This window comes from Pezoporus occidentalis, unplaced genomic scaffold, assembly GCF_034315485.1.
Source record: "Pezoporus occidentalis ecotype Australia unplaced genomic scaffold, CSIRO_AGI_Poc_V1 ctg12, whole genome shotgun sequence".
Taxonomy (NCBI): domain Eukaryota; kingdom Metazoa; phylum Chordata; class Aves; order Psittaciformes; family Psittacidae; genus Pezoporus; species Pezoporus occidentalis.
In genome coordinates, this window is record NW_026912994.1 from 8,281,515 (window position 1) to 8,305,477 (window position 23,963).

A 23,963-nucleotide genomic window follows, 5' to 3' on the forward strand; every position below is an offset into this window, starting at 1 on the left:
TTCAGTTTTCAATCTTTTTTATTTATTTAAACTGTACACAAATGTAAAATACTTCAACAGCAAATCTAAGTGAAAATTGTTTGGTTTAAATTATTATGGAACAGAACCTAAAGGAACTTTATTAAATAAACATAAAAATTGGATTTAAAGGATGCACATATTGTAATGTATTCTACAATAGTCTTTTTATTTTTCACTCTACATTCCATGTGCGTATGGTATAGAAAAGACACTGAATAGAACAAACAGAATCCATTTTGTACCCTGAAACAATTGGTAGGCCTCGTGAGGGATTGCTCAGTATGACTACATGATATGATGGCTTTGCCATCTCATAAAAATTATAACTAATATGTTGGCCTCTTTGGTTCCAAAATTTATGTATAATACATTTAACTGTATTCATTTTTTGCTGCTATAAAAATAACATTTTTTTCAAATGGCAGTTTTTTGACTAATCATGCAACTAAATCAGTGCAAACATTAAAAGCAATCATTCGCTTTAAAAAAGAAGCAAAAGATTTAATTTCAAGTATAAAAAAATATAAAAAAGTCATATCATAAGTCCAGTTTTGTCTAGTATGGGTCAACACTTTAAATTGCATAGCTCATGCGGCACCTGTTTACCTAGATAGTGAGCAAAGATAAGTGCACTATCAAGTACCACTTTTCAAGGCATTGAAATTTGCAAGTGCTATTATACGTGCATTCAAGCAGTTTGCAAGTGCTATGCTGTATCATTATTTTCTGATCTTTGTGGCCATCCTCGACACCTCCTGGTAAGGAAATCGAAAGCACTCTCCTCTCTACTCCTTTCCAAGGCTCGTTAAAATGTTCCTTGCCTGTTACTATATGCACTGCATTTTTCAGAACGTCTCTACTCTGTTACTGTCACTCCTCTTTAGGGTTCATTCCTCTTCAGGGTTCATTGATTTAGCCGCAGTGGCGATTGCTTGTTTGCTCGCCCCCCACATCACATGTCCTTTCTGAGTCCCTCATTGAAGAACACAGATTGCAACTCTGACATTTCATTCTTTGAACAGCGAGAGATGCCAATGGTCAATACAGTCCAGATACAGTACCCAATACCCTTTTCCAAGACATGACGGGTGTAGCCATCCACAGGTTGCTGGTGGGCACTTAAAGCATCAGATCATGCCAGCCCAGCTTGTGACTGTGCAAGGGTCAAATGTTAGTAATACAGCAGTTGCTTATGCATCTGTCCCCTTTTCTCTCTCTCTCTCTCTCTCTGATGGTACCATGTGATTCCTCACTGGAAGTGCTGTAGGAAGATGCGGGTATCTGTGATGCTTACATTTAGGTATATTTAAGTTAAGAGGAAGCGATCACCTCCCAACGCAATGTCCTGCAGCTTCTCATTAGACCTCAGAGGTGACGGTCAACTTTTTTTCTTTTTCTCAATTTTCTAAGTTTGGTCATTTCGACACCTGCAAGAATACATCATGTTCTCGCAGTCTGTGCTTTTGCCTGAGCAAAGGGAGCTCATTTCGGTCTGGCTTCACCGGCAGGCGGGGAAACAGCTGCTCAGCCGTTCACTCGTACTGGCAGGCATTTAGGTCCGTCGTCACTGGTCACTGACTTTCTGTGCTCATGTCCCTTTTCCGAGCTGCCTTGTGCGTGCGTGTGTGTGTGTCTGTGTGTGTGTGTGTCTGTGTATGTGTTTGTGTATGTGTGTATGAGCGCGTGTTTGTGTGTGTGCCCACGTTTCCTGTGTGTGTGTCTTTAAGATATTTCATAGCATTAACTTATAAGTGGTAGAATATATGTGTCCAAGATCCACAAACTGCCACTGTCCTGACACCAAAGTGAAATGATTTTTTTTCTTTTTTTTTTTCTTTTTTTTTGTCAAACTTTTCCACAGTGACTTTCCAACACTGATGCCTGGATACACAGTGAAACTTCCTCCAACACCATCTTGTAGGGGAATGTTTCTTTCTCTCTCTTGTCCTCTCTCTTTCTCTCCCCCCCCCAAAAAAACACACCTTAAATCAAGCACAACCACATTCTTCCACAATCATATTGGGAACGTCCCTTTTCACAATGTTGTATTCATCATCAAAGTACAGCATTGACATTGTGCTAAGTTTGGTTGGAATGCAACAGGAGTTCACGGTGCCCGGGTTCAGCCCCCGCATTCGGTACTGATTCACGACGGCAGTGTGAAAGGAGGAAGCCGACCCCGGGACGCCAGCCAAGTAGGCTGGGCAGCTCCCTTCACAGTAATTCCCATAGTAACCTGATGGTGCTATGATCCAGTCATTCCACCCAATGAGTCTAAAGTCAATGTAAAACTGTTGCCTGCAACATAGATTGGTCCTGCCATCACACTCCAGGCCTCTTTTCCGGATCCTGTGTTTGTTATCAGCGAGGCGGGCTTGCACCACTAAAAAAGGCCGGTGGGATTCCTCCCCAGGGTCCACATAAATTGGCAGCACTGAATACTCTTCACAGCCCTCGCATTGAACATCCAAGTTCAGTCTCCTTTCTCCTCTCTCAAACAGAGCCTGGATCGCCTCTGTCATGGGAAAAGTGTGCCAACCACTTCTTTTGAGATCAACTTTCTTTTCAACCACATTCCACTTGTTGCTAGTGTCCGGGTCTTGGAAATAGACTTTGACTCTTACTTTTCGCCTGCTGCCTTTCTCTAAGACATATGGAAGCAGCTTCAAGTAAAGCCACAGGCTGGCTTGAACGACAAACAAGTTCTGGTTCCCTTCATTCGAGATGAAGAAATAGAGGCGGACTCTAGATGAAGCCAGATCGTCTGCAAGATAAGGAGAGATCAACAAGATTAAGTCAAAAAGGAAACATTAGCTTGTGTGCCATTCTGGATTTGGGAACAACACTAGAGCACAGCAGATCGAGGGAGCGGTCACAACGGGGCTGTGCCGGCCAGAAGGCACGCACTGAATCAGATATTCCCAATTTGCAATCAAAATGAATTAAAAAGGGGACTTCCCACAGCAACGCTCAGAATCGGGATTCAGTTGGATGTGTCAGATCCACAGACAACAGTGAGAGCTCTCCAGAATATGGGTTTTGTTCCAGCCAGCCAGCTTTAAAGACACCACAGCGGCACCTTGAATAGGCGGACACTAGGACTCTGCTATCTCATCGGTTTAAGAACAGTTTTGACTTTCAGCTACCTGCCAATTCTCCCGGGGAGAGCCCTTTCAATAACCACTGACACGCCAATGCCAAACTGTGGATTTTGTTTCAATTTTCACATATTCTCATGGAGGTTTAACAGTGAGGATTCAGGAGACAGAGGGAAAATATTTCAGTAACGTGCCTGCTTGTTCAACAGATCAAGCTAATCCCCACTCAGCCTGGTAGAATATCTTCTATTATTGATCATTTTCATCTCTGCCTTTCCCCCCTGAAATGATAAACTTCCATACAAGGCAAGGCAACGAAGCGGCTGCTTCTCACTGTAACGCCGTCACTGCCTGTTCTCAATACGCTTTTCAGTAACGCCAGAATTAAAGAAGCGAAATTGTCACGGAAAACCAAATGTCACCAAATGTCTAACATAACCCCTTATTTGTAAACAGAAGAGCCTGCTGCCTGAAACGTTTCAGAAATACCAGTGGCCCTCCTGCATTTTTGTACTGTAAGTCCTAACTAAATTTGGCGTAGGTGATAAATGTGTAAGCTGGCCTTTATGGCGGAGACTGTAATTCTGGTCCTTGAATCAAAGCCTCCCAATCATTATTTAAAATTATTGCTGGAAAGGCATTTTCTCATCTGCCTGTATCTGGTTCGCTTTTTTCTCTACGGAGACAAATGTGGATTTTTCTTCCCTTTCTTTTCCTAAGAATCTTTATTACTATGTCAATCTCTGAATGGGATTTTTTGCGGAGTCGGTGTCTTCATTTGTTATCCTAGACGCCTTTCAAATGTGCCTCCAGGGCCCATTCATACTACCTTGTAATATTTCAGTGACAAAAAAATTTCACTGTGTTTGTCTACATTTTACAAAGTCGATTTTGGAAGTGTTACAGAAGCCAGCGATTGATTGAATACCAAATGGAAGTACAAGCCCACCCCAGATCTCGCAACAACATCCTATTAAAAAATAATAAACCCCAAAATGTATGCTGAGAAAGCCTTCCACATGTTAGTAAATACACAACTTTATAAACTGTGGTGACAGCAACAGAAAAAAGAACAGTACAGCATTGCTGCACTGATCCACATCATTTGTGTTGTGTGAGATTATGTGTACCCATAAATTTTGTATGTGAATATAACAAGCACATGTATAATGCAACAGATCCCATAGATACTGTAAATGTATATGCCTTTGGTAAGTGGGAGGGTAGATAAAGAAGATGAGTGGGCAGTATACAGGATAGAAAGAGATTTATTTTGTGGACAAATGATACAGAGATGCCAAAGGAAGATAGAGAGAAAAATGAACTGAGCGATAGAGCGATGAAGGAGAATAGATGGGCAGATAGACAAGGAGAGAACTAATTTGCCGAGCAATGTTGTTACAGCCAGATGTGCAAAGTTCACAGGCACAGCGGCTGCCTGAATAAACTGCTGGAAAGCTGTGCTGGAGGGATTCAGTAACACATAACTGCAATGGCTGGACAGGACTGAGATGGCTGGTACTGTGGAGATGGATGGCACAGTTAGTAAACAGACTGACGGACAGAGAGGGGACAGACACACTTGGTAGGAGGTTGCAGGCAATGAACAGACAAGGCCAACACTACAGATGAAAGCTAAATATATGGAAAACAAATGGAAAGGCAGAATGGGCAAATACAAGCCTCAACAGACAGAGAGATGCATGTTGTCAACCAGACGGATGTGTATGGCAGACAGATGAGGCAAGGGATGCAAGAGATGGAGTGGGACAGGCAGAGGAGGGACGGGGGATGCACAGGGATGGTGGCAAGCCACGGTGCAGCTGGAAGGACTGGAGGGAAGCCGGGGGCACAGAGAGATTGCAGCGAGTTGCGAAGGGATGGAGGGATGCAGTGAGGGGAGTTTCAAGGCACAACCCGGGGAGAATCCGGGGCACCGGGGCACAGGCAGGGAGGGCAGGAAAGTGAGGGCAGGGCCGGGGCGAGATGTGCGGGGCAGAGGGGAGAGCGGATGAGGCGAAGGACATGCAGGAGAGCCCGGCAGCCAGGTGCCTGCAGCAGGCAGGAGGGCAGGCAAGGCGCGAGGTGGACAGGCAGCGGGTCCAGGCAAGAGCGGTCAGGGGCACTGCCGGGGTCAGGCGGGGGAGCAGGGAAAGCGTGTATGAGGCCAGGCAAGGCGAGCGGGAGATCTGATAGGCACTGATAGGGGTCGAGCGGGGGACCCACAGGGGTGAGGCAGGCGGGGCTGGGGGCCGAGGCCGTCCGGGCAGGACAGGGCACGGCAGGGCGGGCGGCAGGGTCGCGGGGCCGGGCGGCGCCCACCTGTCTCGGCGAAGCTGATGATCTCGGAGACGGGGTCGTGGGCCGGGGGTCCGGCGCTCGCCTGCCCGTCCAGGCTGGGGATCTCCACGCGGCCGTCCTCCCGCACCTTGCCGGCGTGCAGCTTGCGCAGTGCCGTGACCATGGCCGCCTTGGGCACGGCGTGCGTGATGTTGGGCCGGTCCCGCATCTGCAGCCGGCTCAGGATGTGCCTCTTCACCGCCTCCAGGAAATCCCCGTCCACCTTGCCCGGCTCCTCGGGCCGCCGGAAGCCGCAGGAGGTGCATGTGTCCTGCGGGGAGCTGCCGGCGGGGGCCGGCGGGGTCGGGGTGGCCACGGCGCCCAGCAGGAGCAGCCCGCAGGCCAGCAGCGCGGCCAGCACCCCCCGGCGAGCCGCCCCGTCCATGGCGGAGGAGCGGGGGGCCGAGCTGGGGGCCGCCCCGAAGCGCCGCAGGGAGCCCGTCTGCAGGCAGCGCCGCTCCGTGCGCTCCGCGGCGCGGAGGGGGCGGTGGCAGCCAAGCTGGGGGGCCGCAACCGCTCCGCGCAGAGGGGGAGTCGCGGCGGAGGGAGGGGGCGCCCGGGGAAGCGGCGTGTGCCGCCGGGGAGGCGGAGGGGGAGGCTGCACCAGCAGGAACCGAGGGAGAAGTTGAGGGGAGGGGGGGGTGTGCAGCGGGCTCGGCGTGCACGGAGAGCCCGGCTCCACGGGGGTGGGGGACGGCAGCAGGTGAGGGGGTGGCTGCGGAGCCCGGGGAGGAGGGAGGGGGAGCGGGCAGCGAGCCGGAGGTGCGAGGGTAGCTAGGGAGCAGGGCTGGGAAGGCGGCGCCGCGCTGCCCCGGTGCCCCGCGCCGCTTCAGAGGGGCATCCCTGGGAGCAGCCGCTCCTGGTCCATCGCTCGCTTCGGCAGGTCCTGGCGGGCCGCGGAGAGGAGCTCTTTAGTCCAGCGTCATTGAGGGGGGTCAGGGAGATAAACGAAGCAGATTTATATACAATCCAATTTATAGCCTGGAAGGGGGGGGGGGGGGGGGGGGAGAGAGAGAAATGCCACTTGTACCCCCCCGCCCACTCCGCCCCCGCAAGACAACAATCCACAGGCCGTGGGTGCCGGTCTCTAGGCAGGTCGGCTCTCCGCCGCTCGGCTATCCCCGTTCAGAGCCCTCGGCGTCTCAGCGTGCCATCGAAGCTGACCCGGAGCATGGCTGGGGAGGGAGCCGGGGCTGCGGGGAGGAGGGACGCGGCCGGCAGCTCCTCGGTTACGAGTCTTCTCCCCACAACACTCCGTTTATTATCAGCGAGATGCTTTTATTTTCAAGGCAGCGCGGAGGGTCCGGAGTCCGGCGAGGATGCTGCGCGGCTCCCGGCGCGTGCAGAGCACGGCGCACACTGCGCTGCCGCGGAGCGGGTAATCGGCTCGATCCCGGCGATCCCAGAAGGAGAAGCTGCACGGATCCACTCGGTCAGACCAGCTCTTCAGCTCGCTCCCTCGCTCGCTCTTTTTAAACAATATCTCCTTGTTGGTGGTTTGGGTTTTATTATTATTATTGTTATTATTATTTTAAGTGTGATTTTTGTTGTTGTTACTGCTGCTGCTGGTGCTCCAGTTAATCTGTCTCCCTCTCTCTCTCTCTCCTCGTCTTTTTGATCTTTCGCTCGCCTTGTGCTGGCTTGAACGCTGTGTTTTGTTTTGTTTGTTTGGCTTTTTTTGTTTTGGTTTGTTTGGCTTTTTTTTTAACGCGTCTGATGTTCTCTCTCGGATCCGCAGTGGAAGGTCTCGGGGAAGCGGCTCGCTCCTCGCTTATCTTCCTCTGATCTCCTCCTGCTAATTTTCCCCCCCTGCAAAATCACGACATTGTGGCACTTTCTACTGAAACTTTTATACAGGAGTTAAAACCACGTGGGAACTCCAACCTATAACAGAGACGCCATGGGTTCCTCACTATTTAGGAGATTAAGTTAAGTCTTTTGCCCCCTGGGCTATTACAGTAACTTCCTGATGTGGAAATATTAACTATGCTGTTTCTTTAACTCCCCCCATCCCCTCCCCTCCCTCACGGTTCCTGCAAACACACCCACCGCACACCGACCCGCGTCCGTGTCCCAGCCCACGGCAGGAGGGACGGACGGACTGACGGAAGGACCCCGAGGGCCAGAAGCCCGGGACCCCCGCCCCCGCTTGGGGATGGATGTCCCCCATTCCCCCTCCCCCCGGGGTTCCTAGCCTTTTAAACACTTGAAAGAAGAAGTCATTAGAAAGTTTACCGTCGGGTTAGCTTTGCGACGGGGAGGGGTTTTGTTTGTTTGTTTGAATGGGCCGGGTAATCGGGGCGGGTGCCGGGGATTGTGTGTGTTCTCCGCGAGGCAGGAGGGACGCGGGCGCGGAGGCAGTGAGGGAGGGGGGGGCACGGGGCGGCGGCCGGAGGGGCCGGGAGGGGAGATAACGGGAACGCCGCTCTCCCGCCGCCGTGGCTGGGAGCCGGCGGGAGTGCCGGCCCTGCCCTTGCCCTGGGAACGTTCTTTTTTACAGCGCTTCTCCGCGGTGCAGCCCCGGCGTTTGCGTGGGTCACCAAGGTGAGAGGATAGGACAGGACACGGTGATTTCCCTCCGCCCCCAATTCCCTCGCAGGGGTCAGAAGTTCCCACCCTGCCTGCCCCAGGCAAGCCCTGGGGCGAGCTGCCGGGGGAGGATGGAGCTGGGGTGTCCCCACCGCGCCTCCTTGGCCGCGGCACCGGGGCGTTAAAACACGCCACCGGAGCTGAGTCCCCAGCTCCGCGCTGCTGCGCGGCAAGCCGCTCAGGCACACATCACCGCGCAGCCACCCCGCCGGCCAGGCACCCTCTGTGAGCAGCGGCAGCGTCCGCCTCCACTGAGCGCTGCCCCAGCCCTAGGGCGGCCCCGAGCGCACGCCGTGCTTAGCGGCCGCTACGCGCTGCCCCGCGGCCCTGAGCGCCGCCGCCGCGGGGAAGCCTGGGCAGAGGGCGCCCCCTCTGGGCCGCGCCGGGAAGCGGTGGCTGGGCCGGGCGGGGTCACCGGGGCAGGGCGGGAGGTGCTGGAACCCCGAGCTGATTAACGGGAGGGGGCCGCGCTCGGGCTCACGGAGGAGCCGGAGGTTGCTGCCGGCAGGGTCGGAGAGTCTGGTCTGCACACTGCAGCTCGGACCTGGGCAAAGGAGCACCTTGCGCTGAGCTTCCTCCGGCCAGGAGCGGGCCCGGGTCACGGGGCCGCTGGCTGTTCTGACCGACTCTTCTGTTTTCGTTTTTTTTTTCTTTCTTTCTTTTTTTTTCTTTTTTTTTTTTTTAACAAAAATATAACTTAAATAATGAAAGCAAACCTCCAGACCTGCACCTTTTTCATTGCGCTAAACGCTGGTTTTCCAGGGGCGGATGCAGGGCACACAAATTCCAAGCGTAACAGCAAAGAAGCCCCTTCTGCTCATTTCAGTTTTTAGAATAAAACTTCTCCTGTATCCCTGGACTGCTCACACATGAGTTCTGTTAGTTGTCACTAATACAAGCAATGAGGGAGCCTAAGAGCGTCAGCTGGAGGATTAGCTTGTTACTGTGGTTTAAGAATGGAAGGGACAAATGCTATTCTCAAATATTTCCTTTCTTGTTCTGTGCTGCAAAAGGAAAGACAGTACTGTGCTTCGAAATCGCACTGCAATCCCAATCTGACTGTTCACGTGGGGTTTAATATAAACAGTCTAATTGCATATACGGCATTGTAAAGCAAATCCGCAGTACCACTGGAGCCACCCTGATGGGAGATCCGAATTAGATACATTATTTCCTCCCTGCCAGTAACAGGTTTTGAATGGAAATCCTGGAATGTAAAAAAAGAAATAATGCTAAAAATCCAATCACTCTGACATCCTGTGAGCTAATAAGAGCACGTGAATGAAACGAGCTTAGTACTTCACAGTAATTAATTTGACAGCAAAGAGCTAATAAGAAAACAACAGGCAGAGCAGTGATGACTAGTTCATAGAGGTCACTGTCAAACAAGAACTAGGTGCAAACAGTCCCTCTCCCTTTGAAAACAACTATTTCACTGCCCCAGTGAGAATAAAATGCCAAAGAGGGAAAATACCACGGCTTCAGTGGGGATAACAAATCTGGGAAGGTACTATAAAACAAGGTGGAGGTTCTCTTTCTTGCATACAGTGATTTCTAATCATCTCTCTTACTCACTGCAGTGACATGTTTTGGCTTCCCCCCCCCCCATTTTTTTGGTTAGCCAAAGCCATTTTGCATATTCAAATATTGGGAAGACTTATCTTCTGTAGCAATTACTAAGAAACTAATATACTAATAACCTCTATTGTTAGTTAAAGTGTGTCCAACACAGCATTCTGGAGGCAGCTCTCATACAATGGACTTTCTCTGGCTTCCTCCTAGAGAAGAACTTTATCAAATCTTACACGTTTTCAGGCAGAAGAGCCTACAGGGAGAGCGAGGAGGGTTAACAGGAAGAAATGTTCCATTTGATTTCTAATCTTGCTCAGGGAGCACGGCCTATTGATTGAGCCATAAAGCTCTGTTAATTTTAAGATTGCCTTAGCTCTCAGTTCTTTCCCTTGGGCATAGACTTGTTGCTTACACATAGTGGCTGAACTCCAAGGGAAAGGGTAGCTTCATGCTCCCCCCATGCCGCTCTCCTCCCCTCCTCCTCTCTATTTTGTTCTGAGCTCATCTGTGTGAGGATACATTTTCACACACACCTTCTCAAACCGGCTGCTACTCATCTGATTCAGGGTCATGCTTTTCGATACATTAAATGCAGGGGGAAATGGCTGGGATTTGTGCTTAATGGGCAAGCACAGGGTTAGCCAGGGAGCCCTGCTGTGAGAAGGTAAGATGTAGGAGAGTATTTTTAGTAGACATACCAAATCTCATAACTGGGATCTGATGCTTATTAAAGCTACTATTATAATGAAATCAGTATAAATTGATGCCCCTAGCCTATGTAAATCAGCATGTTTCCAAGGCACCACACCGCTACAACTCTTCCTCTATAACCCAGATATTTGCTTATGCACGTTTTTGTCAGGGGGCGGCAGATGCAGAAGTCACACGCTTGGAGAGGCCAGCCAGTGCAGCCCTGCACCTTCCTGTGCTGGTGGGAAGATCCAGAAACCAAGCACAGCCACCGCACAAGGCAGCTCCCTCACTGCCCTGTATTTCTATGATGCCTTCCAGAGGAACATAAACAATTTACACTAGCAAAGGATCTAGCCCCCTCACGTATTGCTAAAGCACCCTTTATGTTCTTAAACCATTAATAATATCCACTAGGTAATCTTACTAATCCCTCTGAGGAAGGATTTTCTTTACTGTACTGATGGCTGAACTGAATAAAGCTTCATATATAAGAGGCCTGGTTTGCACTAGAAATGCTTCTCCTTTGATAACCAGCAAATACAAGTCTCACTAGCACAAGCATCTTTTTTTCTGCAAGCATTTCCAAATAAAATAGGCTGTACTGGCAAAAGCACTTTTTTTTTTTGCTCATAAAACTGCATATACAAGGGGGATTTTTGCACGTAGTGAAATGCAATCTGTTTTAAATGGCACTTCAGAAGAGCATTGCTATCCCACAGAAGTTTCAAGGCTAGACCTTGAAGGATATACTCCTGCCTTGTGTCTGAAAGAGCTTTTACAAGGTGGCCATTGTCATCTTGCTGGAAATACAGAGAAACTGAGACGCATGGTTACAGAGGCAGGCTGGGAGCAATGTGCTCTATATGGAATTTGTATTCATACCATTCTTTTGCTTCAGATGAAATTATGTATCCATAATCAGGCTGATTCCTCACTAAGCACAATGACTTTCTAAACTGCAACAAAACCAGTGAATATTTCAAAAGCACTGTAATTCTGTAGAAAGCAAAGTCCTGTTGAAAAGCACATAGGTAAATGCCATTCTGAATGACCTGGACATTTTCTGAACTGGCATAGGTAGACCTAACTCATGGAAAAAAAAAAAAAAAACAACAAAAAACCAAAAAAGCACTTAAAAGTTTAATCTTGCTTCTTTGCTCCTGTCTCTGCTTCTTTAACTGAAAACCACCCCCTAATGAAGATTGATTCTCCCTAAGAAAAGGAGTCCTACACTGAAGACCACTTGGAAGAAGGAGGTATAGCAGGCAGAAACAAAGGACCTGACCAAACTGGGAACTCCTCATCTAAAGCAGGTACAAGAAGAATCTGGAAGATGGGTCACAGAGAAATAAATCAGAGCCCTCAACAGGTTTTGGAGAATACCTACTGAATGCCAGCTCCTGGCACAAGTGTCAGGCAGGATGGAAACATGGGGAGGCAGCAGTAGAAGGTTACAGGGTGTACCCAGAGCCTCAGCCCCCCACTCCCACTGCACCTGCTTTAATGTGACTGTAGTCCTGCTCCCATCAGCTCAGCTACCTTGTGGTGCCTCATGGGCACCATGTTGGCGGATCAGTCCTCTTCAACGACACCTTCACACTCTAAAAAGGTTTGCATCCAAGCTCCCAGGTTCACTGTGGAAAATGAAGTGCAGATGGATCTGTGTGCTGTGAAGGATGCAGTCAGGTACCTCGCCTCAGGCAGGTCTCCACACAAAGCAGTATATCCTTTGGCAAAGGGACAGAGTTCAGTAATCTGCTTTGATTTCCAAAGTAGAGGGATTGAACACCATTGATATTGGAAGATACCTGGCGTGATAGTCAAAAGGTATACGCTGCTTGTTGACGGCTCAGAAGTGCTTTTGTTTTCCTCGTATAGTCTGTCCTCTGCACTCCAAAGCTGTAGCCTTATAACCAGGCAGTGACTTCCTCTGAAGTTGCTTGTATTGACCTAAATAGGTTGGGGCGGGTGAGGACACACAGACAACATGAAAAAGGTGTGCTGGTTTCCCAACAAAGAAGTGTCTGCTTTGTGGTGAGCACTTTTAACATATAAGCACTTTTAACATACTGTTAAAGAACATGATTTTCATGTTTGTTTAAGTTCACACCAAAAGTCTTGCAAAGTAGCAAAGTGAGTAGAAATAAAATCTGCATTTAAGTGGTAAACAAAATAGTTAAAACTTGACTTCTTGTAATTTGGATGCTGCTTACTGGGTCAATGTGTTTAGAAGTCAGCTGATACATTTCTTCTACACATCCAGCTGTGAGTGACACATCTAATAGATCAGGAAAATGAACAACAGGATGTCACAACATCAAAGCCAGCTGTCCTGAGAAAATCAATGATTATCGGGGAGTGATGGCAAGATGAAGAGGTTTCCCTTCAATTGTAAATGGAGCTTAGAAGCAAAAAATGGCTGGTATCTTTGCAGTGTCACAGGAGAAATGGAGTTCAAGTCATCTCATGATGGACAATCAGAAGCACTTGACAGCTACATGAACATAAACTACCTTCTCTTTTGGAAGTGTCTACACCTACTGCCTGTAGGACAGGCTGTGGTTAGACCTGTGCTTAGGCCTGAATTTCTCCTTCTTTACCCTATTTTCACTAGCTGTAAGTTGAGGATGACACTGTTCAACCCTCTGTGAGTTGCTCTGAAATGAAAAAAAGCAGCATACAGGAATTCATCCTTTTCACGGAGCTTGACACTAACAGCATGGTCTTGGTGCTGTATGACAAAAGTAATTTTCAATCTATTCATACTTAAATTTTTCAGGGTTCTGTTTTTTGTGTTTTTGTTTTTTTTTCCAAAAGTCTTTTGTTACATCAAACCAAAACTGTGGTGCTGTTTGCACAAGAACATCAGTGCGGGCTTTTAGAGATGGTTGTGATGTGGTTGACCGATGCACTCACTGCTATGGCCAGGTGGAAGCAACTCCTGTAACAGCACCAAAGTCCCCCAGTTTAAGCAAGGAGGATCTTCCAGTGTGGCAGAGCAGTAGCATTGTCACAGTTAGTGGAGCTCTACCAATTTACCACAGCTGAGAGTTGGCCCACATGATTTACAGTCATTTGTTCAGTGCTATTTAGCCATTCCAGGCCTCTAGCAAGTACATTCAGGCTGTCTGACCCTCCACGTTTGCTATATTCACATTAGCTGCAAGCAAGGTCCTTTGCTACCACCTGTCAGTGATGTTCCATCACTCCTATATCACACGAGAAGGTTAACAAAAATTTCCAAATCACCTTCTGCCCTGCTCAGTATTTATCATCAGTAAGTCAGCACTGCCTGTTGCGTTGCAAAGGAATTTCTCAAATGTGCTGTAGGATTAAAACACAACAGATTGCAAATGCTATACTTGGTGCTTGGTTAGACTTGAGTGCAAACATCTGCCATTTCTTCTAAAACACCTGAAAAGACATGGATACTGTGACAGCCCAGGCTGTCCCCATGACTGAGATGTTCCCTCAAGGAGGTTTTAATATCGTGGGAGCTTTTCACTCCACAGGTTCAAGCAGGTCTTCTTGTTCTGCTATTTTGCTGCCATGATCTCCACAGAAGTGGGGCAGCTTATTAACAAAAAATAACTCTAAAGCTTTTCCGCAGCCTTTTGCCATTTCTGAGTAATAGCATTGGCCCCTGACATTTATTGCTGTGGTTTAGATCCTTACCAAAAGCATTATTAAGAATAAATTATAGTATGTGGAAATATTACTGTGAAATACACCATTATTATAATACAAGGATAAAATACCAAACCACTGCTCTGGAGACAGCAAGAGCAAGAGCACACAGATCATATTAAGCAGACTTTGGGTCTACCAAACCTACACAGGTACTGAAGTGTCAGGAGGGTGCCGAGCTACAACAGGAAAGTGCATTGTTCTAGGCTTGCAAGATGAGAGAGAGAGGGCCTAGGGGAGGCGAATGCATGAAAAAGAAAAGAATGAACCCTTTTTTTTTTCATTTTGGCTACTCCAGATGGGGTTTTCCTCTGTTTAAATGCTGAAGGACAGAAAGATTTTAGATTAAAATCTTAATAAATATAGCCCTGAGGCTAGTAACATTATTACATCCAAGATGATTACAGCAACTAAGCCACAAAAGAAAGATATATATTTATTTATTTGAAGTATAATAAGCCTCACTATTTAGTCAGAAGGAGGCTAAGCAGCTAACTGACTTCCAAACTAGTGAATTTGCCATTCCGCTCTGCTGAAAGGATAAACACAGCATGCAGTTTGCAGGGCTGGGTTTCATTTCTGTACAAGATAGCATTATTACTGCTTAACTATATACATATATGCATAAAAATTATAATTGCTCAGATCATGTGCATGATGGCTGGTAGGAAAGAACCCCAACTTTGCAATATGCAATAGGAGATACGGATAATTAGTAATCTTTATTGTGAAAGAGCAAACTAGGTCTCTCAGCTTGCTTGAGTGAGGCATATTCTCATTGAGACATTTGCCTTTTTCAGTTGATCCTAGTCTCAACACGAGGTACTGCACTTCACTTGTGTAGAGTTGGTTTTTTAATTATGGGAACGCTTTAATGAAAGATACAGGAAAATGAAAGGATACAAAGAACAGGATACAAGCTGATAAAGATGATTAAATCATAGAGCGACTGCAGAGTGGGTCATGAAGTGTTATAATCCCCAACTCCCCTCTGCTTTCTGCCTCAATGTGTTAATGCATCACACTTTAGTACAGTGACACTTTCAGCCCTAGGTGGAAATTCACACATGATGAAGAGGTGGAGGAGGATTTCCAGATGGTCAGACCTCAGGGAGTGCGAAAAGGTGGGGGGAGGAAGGGAGAAACTGCTGAAGGGAATCGGACTTTGGTCACATCAGTAATTTCCAGCTGAAAATGGAATATTAAAAAAAACCAACAAAAAGGACAACAAACAATCACCAATGATCCCATACCAGAGCCAGGTGCATTCAGGTTTGGACATTATGTGTAATAAATCCTCACCAATGCTAATTGTGAAAGATCCCTTGGAAATATTGGTTTATTTGTGTGCAACAGTGAAAGGTGTGAGCTTCATTTCCTTGGCCAAATTTCAGTGTGGGTACTAAAGCATCCCAATGCAGAACCAATTAGTTGTTTTATTCTCTTCAGCTCCTCTTTACTAAAGGTTATTGTAAAGTGGTACTTGCTTTGAATCGTGCACAAGTTTTCCCTTCAGCAGAGGCTGTATTTGGCTGCTGCACATCCTTTGGGACCCTCATCTGCAGGGCCACCTCTACTAGAGCAGTGAAGGGCACAGAGACAGAAAATGCTGGGCTTGCACCCAGTTGGTTCCATCATACCCCAAAACAGGCCCCACTTTCCCTTTAGGGGAGCATAAGGCAGCAGCTGCTATCACACAGCTGGACTTCTCCAAGAAGACCTCATTTACTGTGGCCTTTTGGGGGGAATGGGAAGGTAGTCATGGTCCAGAGTTCAAGAGGTCTGGTCCTTCAGGGTGAGAGGTCCTAGGGCTGTATAAAGAATCAGCAGTATACGGTACTTTGTATAGCCACAGCTCTTCCAGATGTCAGGGTTAGGGGAAATCTAACATAATCAGTTATTTAGGTATCACAGTAGCCTCACTGGGAGGGGGAGGAGAAAAGATAGTCTCCAACTCATGACATAAAAAAACCCAAGCATTAGTTATGATGGCTCATACTGCAGTGCTAAGGGCTATTGTTTCATTTTCTTAGGTGTTCCTTGTGTCAGAACAAGTTCCCTACCACAAAATGGAGACTAAAAATGCCTATGGTGAGCAGTCACAACAGAAAGAATATTTTGTTTAATATCACCAGTTTGTTTGCATGCTATTTACATGGATAGCAACAAAGCAAACTGACCACAGCATGATGAACTACTTGGACAAGTATCATGAGAAACAAGGCTGTCACACAGTTTCCAGTTTGGAGAAATGCTTGTTTTATGTCCACTCCCTGTCACTCCCAGTACAACCCATATTGTGCATGCAAGTCAGGAAAAGCTCAAGGAGACAGAAGACACCGCTTTGCCTTATTCAATTTCTGCTAGTTCAACTTCAAATTTGTAAGATCTGTGGTTTCCTGATGCAAATTCCTCCTCCCATGTAACTTTATATGTTAAAATCACTCATGTCACAGCAAAATGCAAAGAAACCTTTGGCATCTGATGTGGCAGCGACTTCCACAATGATACATTCAAGATGCTCAGGTGCCTGTCACCAGTTCCAGTGGCAAGCCAAAAGCCTCTGAACCTTGTAAATCCTGCAGCATTTATCTTGGACTTCAACTGCTTACGATGACGAGATGAACATCTCTGACTTTCTTCCCTGAGGACTCAGTGCAGCAGGTGTTTTCAGTCTGCCCACCTTCCAGATCAGGTGTCCAAAGATGTAGCAATAAATACGATTTTTTTTTCTTCCCTTATTCAAAAAGAGCTCAAGGTGGGTGGAGAGGATGGGCGTAGGCTATTTTTATTCATACCTTAATTTAGTCAGTAGTCCGATGGTTCATGAAAAGAAGAGCTGGGCTCAATCTGCTTCCTGGCCTGAAAGGAGTTCAAGGAGCATCAGGGGCAGGGCAGGGCAGGTCAGGTCTTTCCAGGAGGAGCAGGCTATGGAGTGGACAGGAGCAGTCTTTAAGCTTCCAGTTAAGTCAGTGCATGACCGAAGGGAACACAATCCCACAGCTTTCTAAGCAGACAGCTCAGAAAGCCACAAAGCTGGGTCTCCCTGCTTCCCCCCTTGCTAGCCAAAATACTTGGAACTATGCAATTCATGTGGTACCAGCTTTAAGAAGACGGGAGGCAGTCCCCTCCGTGGCACAGAGCATACCCTGGCAAATGCACTTTGCTGGGAGAGGAGATATATGCATTCCCTGGGGCAGAAGGGAATTGAGCCATGTGAAATTCCCCATGCTTGGCTCTAGCCTTTTGAGCAGTGAGCATAGTGTATACAAAACACTGCCGCACTGCCAACCACCCTGCCTTTCCCTTGCAGAAATGGACCCATGCTCTGTTCCTGGAAGAAAGCGGAGAGAGGGCCTGAACTGTGAAGCCTGAGGGATCCTCAGCCCCCCCCAGGCAAGGTAGATTTAAGAGGCTGTGCTCCCCATTGGTTGCTTAGGCAGTGAAGTAGCCTCTTGACTTTTGGTGTCTGCCATTTTGATGTAATGCAGGGTGCAGGAAGTTTTACCATGAAAGGCAAATATCTGGAATTCATAGTGGCTGCCAAGAAGAGGCATTGCAACACTGACAGTGATGTCCAAGACTTTTTATAAGTCTGCTTTCCCCAAGCTGAAACCCCGCTGCTGTTGCCATGCTAGCAGTCCACAAAGCAATAGCAGATGGAGCTCCCCCAAGAGTCCAAACCATTGTGATAAATGCTGTACAGATGCAGATCTGCCCAAAGAGTAGGCATTACAGAAAAGAAGAGAGACCATGATCTAGAGTAGCCAAGTGACTCTTCCCCCTCTGTAAATGAGAAAGCACAAACTTGCAGGATTGAGCCAGTAGCAAGATTTGCCTTGCTGTAACTTATCTTCTGCCTAGGAAATAGGGCTGAATTTGTTTAACAGTAGCTGTTAACAATAAAAGAATACAGGTGAAGTAAAGGTGGATTTAGGCAAGGCAAACACATGATTCTGTATGTATTAAGACATGAAAGTAAGCAAATGATTGGTAGCAGTCAACGGAGATGGTTCTTACAGCAGAAGTGGTAGAGCTAAATGAATAGAAAAGTAAAAGCATAGAAGCAGAGTACTTGCCTGTAACATGACTGCTGCTGTGAACTATTACAGGCATGCAACAAGGAAGGAGTAAATAGGTTATCATCATGGCTGGGATGTTTTGCTATTAGCAGAGAGCACCTGGTACACAGCAGAGAAAATTTCATCTCAGGATGGACTTCTAGGCTTTAGAGGTTATATTCTAGCTTTGAGCTCCCTACAAAAATACATGCAAAAGGCCTTCCCAGCAGGAAATGCTTAGCACCTTTAACTGGGAAGCCAAAATTAGTAATCTTGCTAAAATACCTTTCCTACTCTCACCCCTTGGGTTAGCTCCCCAAAAAAAGAGGGGCTGCAAAGGAACCTGTGACAACTGAAAGGGAGAATCTGCCGGCAGCAGAGGGAAGCAGGGGCTGTTCCATACATGCGTCACTTGCTACAGCCTGTCTGGGGTGATGGTGCTTTCACCAGGAAAGGGTTACCAGAAGAGGTGGGGCTGCTTGGAAACAGGCCTCCATGCTGCAGAGCTTTTCACCTTTCGCTTCCCTAGCTATGAGCCCGTTCCAATTTCTACATTTAGGATAGGTCTTCATCAACTTGTTTAACTCAAAGTCATGTTTTGTTGTTGTTTTAGGGTTGTTTTGTTGTTTTGGGTTGTTTTTGTTTATTTGAGGAAGGAAGGAAAAGAACAGAAATTAAAGAATGCACCCCTTTATAACAGATTCACATTTCAAATAGTCCAAACCTATTTAGTACTTTGGACTTTATCATTTTTTTGCTTCATGAGGAAGACTGCTTCCCTGGAACCTTCATCCCTATTCCTTTCCAAAAAAGGAAGAACAAAAGATAAGTTTTAACTTGGTGTTGATGCAATATTTACCCCACCCAGAACCAACTTTGAAAGCTCATGTAAAAAACATGAAGAGTAATTTTTACTTAGCTCTTGTTATGAACAATTCAGAGATAAGAAACAAGGCAAGACATGTCTCAGCTGCAAGTGTGAACATGATCTCAACACTGCAACATTTTCCTTGCCTGGCTAGAGATGGTCTGGCAGCATGAGGTATATGAAGGTAGGTTACAGGTGACAAGAATCTAAAAAGCCTATTATTAAACTAGGTGTAAGCAGTCTTGAAACTTCATTAGGGACAGGGAATTCAGCCCTGGACATTGCATCTGCTTGATTATTCACTAGAAAGTAACATTAAACGAATGTTGTAAACTTGAAACCAATTTGGAGAGGATTCAGATGCAGCTCTTCCTGCCCTCTGATGGGGCAGTGGGTGGAAAGCAGTCTGTATCATGCACAGACTCCACATGCTTTCCTCTTTCAGGAGAGGATCCATATCATCGGAAGTTTTCACCAGGTACAGAGGACAGGTCATTTGCTGTCCTGCTAGAAGAGGCACAAACTGCAGAACTGCAGTGTGTTAAAGGTACATTTGAGCACTGACCCATTTTTGTTCATCTGCCATGGGAGAGACATGTGGAAACACTGTGGTTTGATGGATTTGATTAAAAATATGCTAATGAATAAAGAAAATTAAGTGCATCCCTTGGGCTCCTGGCAAGCTGCCAAGACAGACACTGGGACCACCAACAGGGGGTCTTTATGCTTCAGCTTTTGCAATCCTTTGGATTCCTACAGCAGAAGACGGTGACCCAGTGGAAGTGGGGCTCAAAGTTGAGTGTTTTGCATGTCCTGTCTCCACTCCTCTCCAAATGCCACAACATTTTAAACATTTGTGCCCCAGGTGCTGGAATCAGCAAGCACAAGAACATCTTTGTTTTCATTGAGAAAATACTTCTACCATCATTGTTGAAGAAAGCAAGCTTCCAAACATGAAGCAAGTGTACTCAAAAGGCTTGGAAACAAAAAGACTGTGAAAGAGAACTCCCAACTTCATTTTCTAAAACATCTCATTATTTCTAAACCAAATGTAGTTTTGGAGGCCTGACTTATGCTTTTCAAGCTCCTGAGGCAAAGCTGTAAATGTGGCCTTTATTCCCACACAGGAGAAGCTCTGCTTGCCCTGCTCCCTCCATACTGTTCAGGGAGGGGAAGGGGAAAGGGGGGAAAAAAGAAAAAAAAAGAAAAAGGCAAATCAAACTAACTCAAACAGGCACAGTGTTATCCCTCTGCTCCACAACTGTTTGCTGCACTACTGTCATTCCTCAAATGGATTTACTGAAGGTACCACATAAGAAAAAAACCTCTGATCTGGCTGCAGGAATGGTTGAATCACATACTCTATGTTCCTCAGGTAGGAAACAGCTTTTGTTAGCAAAGTCTGGAGGTTCCAGATCTCCTAGTGCTCATAAATCTTACTGTGGGAACTTGTTCTTTCCATAGCCTGAATCATTTTCTGTTGTCCTGCAGTCACCAGAGCTGAAACAGGAGCAGCTGACTGTAGCTGGGAATGCAAGTGCCTGTCATCCAGTGGCACTGCTCAGTACCTAGTTGGAATACAGTCACCAGTACTGTAAGGAAAGAAGGGCTCATGTGTAGTTAAGATGTCTGAACTCAAGTAGAACTAGGATTATTTGAAATCCTAGGGGTAAAGATGAACATCCAAAGACAAAGATCTAAGCAGGCCTATAAGATGATGAAAACAGAGACCACAGAAAGATTCTTCTACATCTGACCAGGGCACTAACTATTATAGCTGTATTTCAAACTAAACACCTAATTCACCCTGCAGGCAACCTAGTAGGTTTTTGTTTTCATAGCTCCACCTTCCAAGCAGGAAACAAACCTTTAACTTCTGATTTCTGAATCCTGTCATTCTGGGCAGGGATACTTTGGTCAGGGAGGTCCTAGTCTGACCAGGATTATCTCTTTCTCAAGTTCTCATCAGTCCTTATAAAAATTGAAGAGCCAGCCAGCCTGCAGATTTGCTCCTAAAAGCTTATCTTAGTCGACATTGCCATGATGGATTTCATTTAGAAGCAAGAAAGTTTGACTACTTTTTTTTTTAGCTAACTACCCCCTTGCCCAGTCCACAGTTTTTTTCCTTGTTTACACATACAAAACTGTAACGTCATCATTTTGTGGTGAGTGTAATCATGTTACAGAGCACTCTTACAGACCACATGTTGAGAAACACTCAACCAAGCAGCAAGTTCAGTTTGTTGTATGTTTTCCTTTTAAAATAAAAACAGAGCACTATTAAAGAGTAGGGAGTAACTTTCCTTGTCTCTCAATACTACATGTACATACAAGTTTGTCCTTTAATTTTTATATTTGGCCTATGAATGAAACCAACATGCATAAAGCCTCCAATACCCTGAACTCTAGACTTAAAAAACAAACTCTATAAATTCCTTTGATTATATCAAAAGCATGGTTCTGCCTCAAGTAAAGCCAAGTGACAAAGCTCACTGAAGGGAACTTACGGTAAACTCTGGAGACTAATCAACTTTATCAGGAAGACAAGTAGAGCATATGGTCCCAGTCTCACCTCAGCATTTTACCTCCAACCCCCTTTGGGGTTATAAGGCTTAAGGGGCTATTTGCTGATACTTCCCTAGTAGATCCTATTCCCAAAACAGGCACCAAGTAGTTTGAGGGAAAGAGACACTGAGGGGGCAGGGTTAGGGGAGTATGTGTAATTAAATAGGATATTCTACATCCCTCTCCCTTTAAGGCTTTCTATTTCAAAGAAAACACAGCATCTTTAGTCACCCTTAGTAACAAAATGTTTTGTTAAGTACTGCACAGTCCCATGGAACAATGATTATTCTTTCTGGCATTCAAATCCATGCTCAGTGAGAAGAACAAACTTAAACTTGCAATGCAAACTGGTTTAATGCCATAGAAATTGTAAAGCCACCATCCTCATGAGGAATTGGGTGGTCTGCAGCACACTGGAATGCTAAGGCAAGAATTAACATTAGCATGTGCAAGAAGGAAATTTCTCATTTAGAACAAGGTCTCCTGCTGCATGAGAATCATATGGCAGAGTAACAAGAAAATAAGAACCTAGTTAGAGTGGATCTTTACGTGTAATTCAGGTAGCAGATTAATAGCAGCTACCCATATGCTCGTCTGAGCACGCTGAACAGCCCCTCTCCATGGCAGAGCTCCTAACCCTTAAAGCCACAAGATGGAGCCAACAGTTCTCAGGAAGAGGTGCCCGTGCTATCCCAGGAATCCTAGGAGCATTTAGCACACAGAACCACACCAGCTAAGTGTTCTGGCTGCGGCAGAACACAGGCAAGCACGGAGGCAGAAGCCAAGCTGTATGTGTGCAATCATTCTCCGGTTCCATCCTGCTATAACTTAAGGAAGGCCTGTATCTCTCCAGAATGCAGAGCATCTGAAGAAAAATGTGCCATTCTGGGCTTTGGGTACAGCTACGGAACACAGCTGTCCTCAGAACCCTCTCCTGCCTCCTACACAACACTTTTTCACACTACCTTTTTCCTCTGATGCGGCATATTGAGAAAAATTACTTTACTGGAAAGGAGTGCCACAGTGGTTTACATACCTATCTGAAACACAGGGCAAACACCACATAAACAAGATTATATAAATTGCTGCAATCCTTGCCCAGAAGTCACCAGCTAGGACATGTTCTGCTTCCAACTTGTACATGAATAACAGCAGATACTACACCTGAAATTTACTGTGAGTCCTATTGCTATACAACTCCAAGTTAAGCAGAATAACAGTGCATTAAATCTGTTCTGAACCATCCTGCTTCAGAGGCATCTCGGCTTCTCTACTGCAGTTTAGTCATCACAAACCAGAGATTAGAACCAGGCACACTCGGAAGATTAAGAATCAATTTCTCCACAAAGTGTTGCTTATTCTGTTATTTGAGCCATAAGACTAAAGAGGAAAGCAACTTTGTCATTTATACAGTTGATACAAGCTGTCTGATCCAACTAGGTTGTGGAAAATGAGCTAGGAATGAATCAAACTACTGTACCAGTTTGGTCCCAAAACATACGCAGACTATTTCCGGAAAACTGATGACGAGGTCCTCAGTCACCTCCTCCTCCCCTCCTTTCCACAGTCTGCAATATAAATGTTACCGATTTGATACAAAGGTTACTACTTCCAGACACTTAAAAAGTCAGCAGTCATCTGGTTCAAGAATCTGGGGACTACATATGCTTTTAGAATTCTGTAAAAATCAGTAACAAACAAATACTGTGTCTGTTTTTCTTTTTATTATCAATAGTAATACAAATCAGTTGTATTAGCATGATAATGAAAAGTGACAAGTTTTAGACATGAAAAATGCTTGTGCAAGTTAGAGACAAAACTCTGAAGAAAACAAATTTACATAGTATAGCATACATAGTTTAGAGGCAGTTTTATTAAATCTTGCAATCACAATCATTTACACTAAACCTCTTTCTTGGTGTTATCTCTTAACACCTTCCCCTCCCAAGAGAAACACCTGCCATTCCCATGAAGTGTGGAAACTACAGTGAAAAATCAGAGCTTTTTTGTTCCTCTTCCCTCCTTCTCCCAACCATAAAGTCAACAGGAGGTGAACATTGCAACATATGCTTATAGCAATTAAAGAAAGCTTCTGTCTACGTGAACTCTGAGTCGAATTGATAAACAGTATCCTTTTTTTGAGAAAGTACTTAGGGCTGACAGGCTTATCAATTCTGAGTTAATGCTTTGGAAAGCTTTAGAAAAAAGAAAAAAATATCTTGGCGAGTATTTAGTTAGATGCACTTCTTCCTGCATTACAGATTACAGTTTTGTGCCTTAGACCTAAAGTAATCTTTAGCATTATATTAGCCAAATAGGGTTCAACTGGAACTTCACATGGCTACTAACATTTTATTGAAATTTAATGCCCCGCAAACATATGCATTCCTCTCTTCATCAAGCCAACTGTTTGCCTAGTAATTGCAGTAAAAACATTTATCTGTATAGAACACATACAGCACAAGTCAC

General features: G+C 46.0%; 1 protein-coding gene across 1 annotated transcript; it reads right to left on the reverse strand.

Annotated features, from left to right (window-relative positions):
- Positions 1 to 6,114, reverse strand: INHBB (inhibin subunit beta B). Its single transcript, XM_062607132.1, has 2 exons — positions 5,442 to 6,114; positions 1 to 2,785 (listed from the first exon to the last, which is right to left on the reverse strand). The coding sequence occupies exons 1-2, from the start codon at positions 5,842 to 5,844 to the stop codon at positions 2,010 to 2,012; spliced, it is 1,179 nt and encodes a 392-aa protein (XP_062463116.1). The 5' UTR covers positions 5,845 to 6,114; the 3' UTR covers positions 1 to 2,009.
- Between the last annotated feature and the right edge of the window lie 17,849 nt (positions 6,115 to 23,963).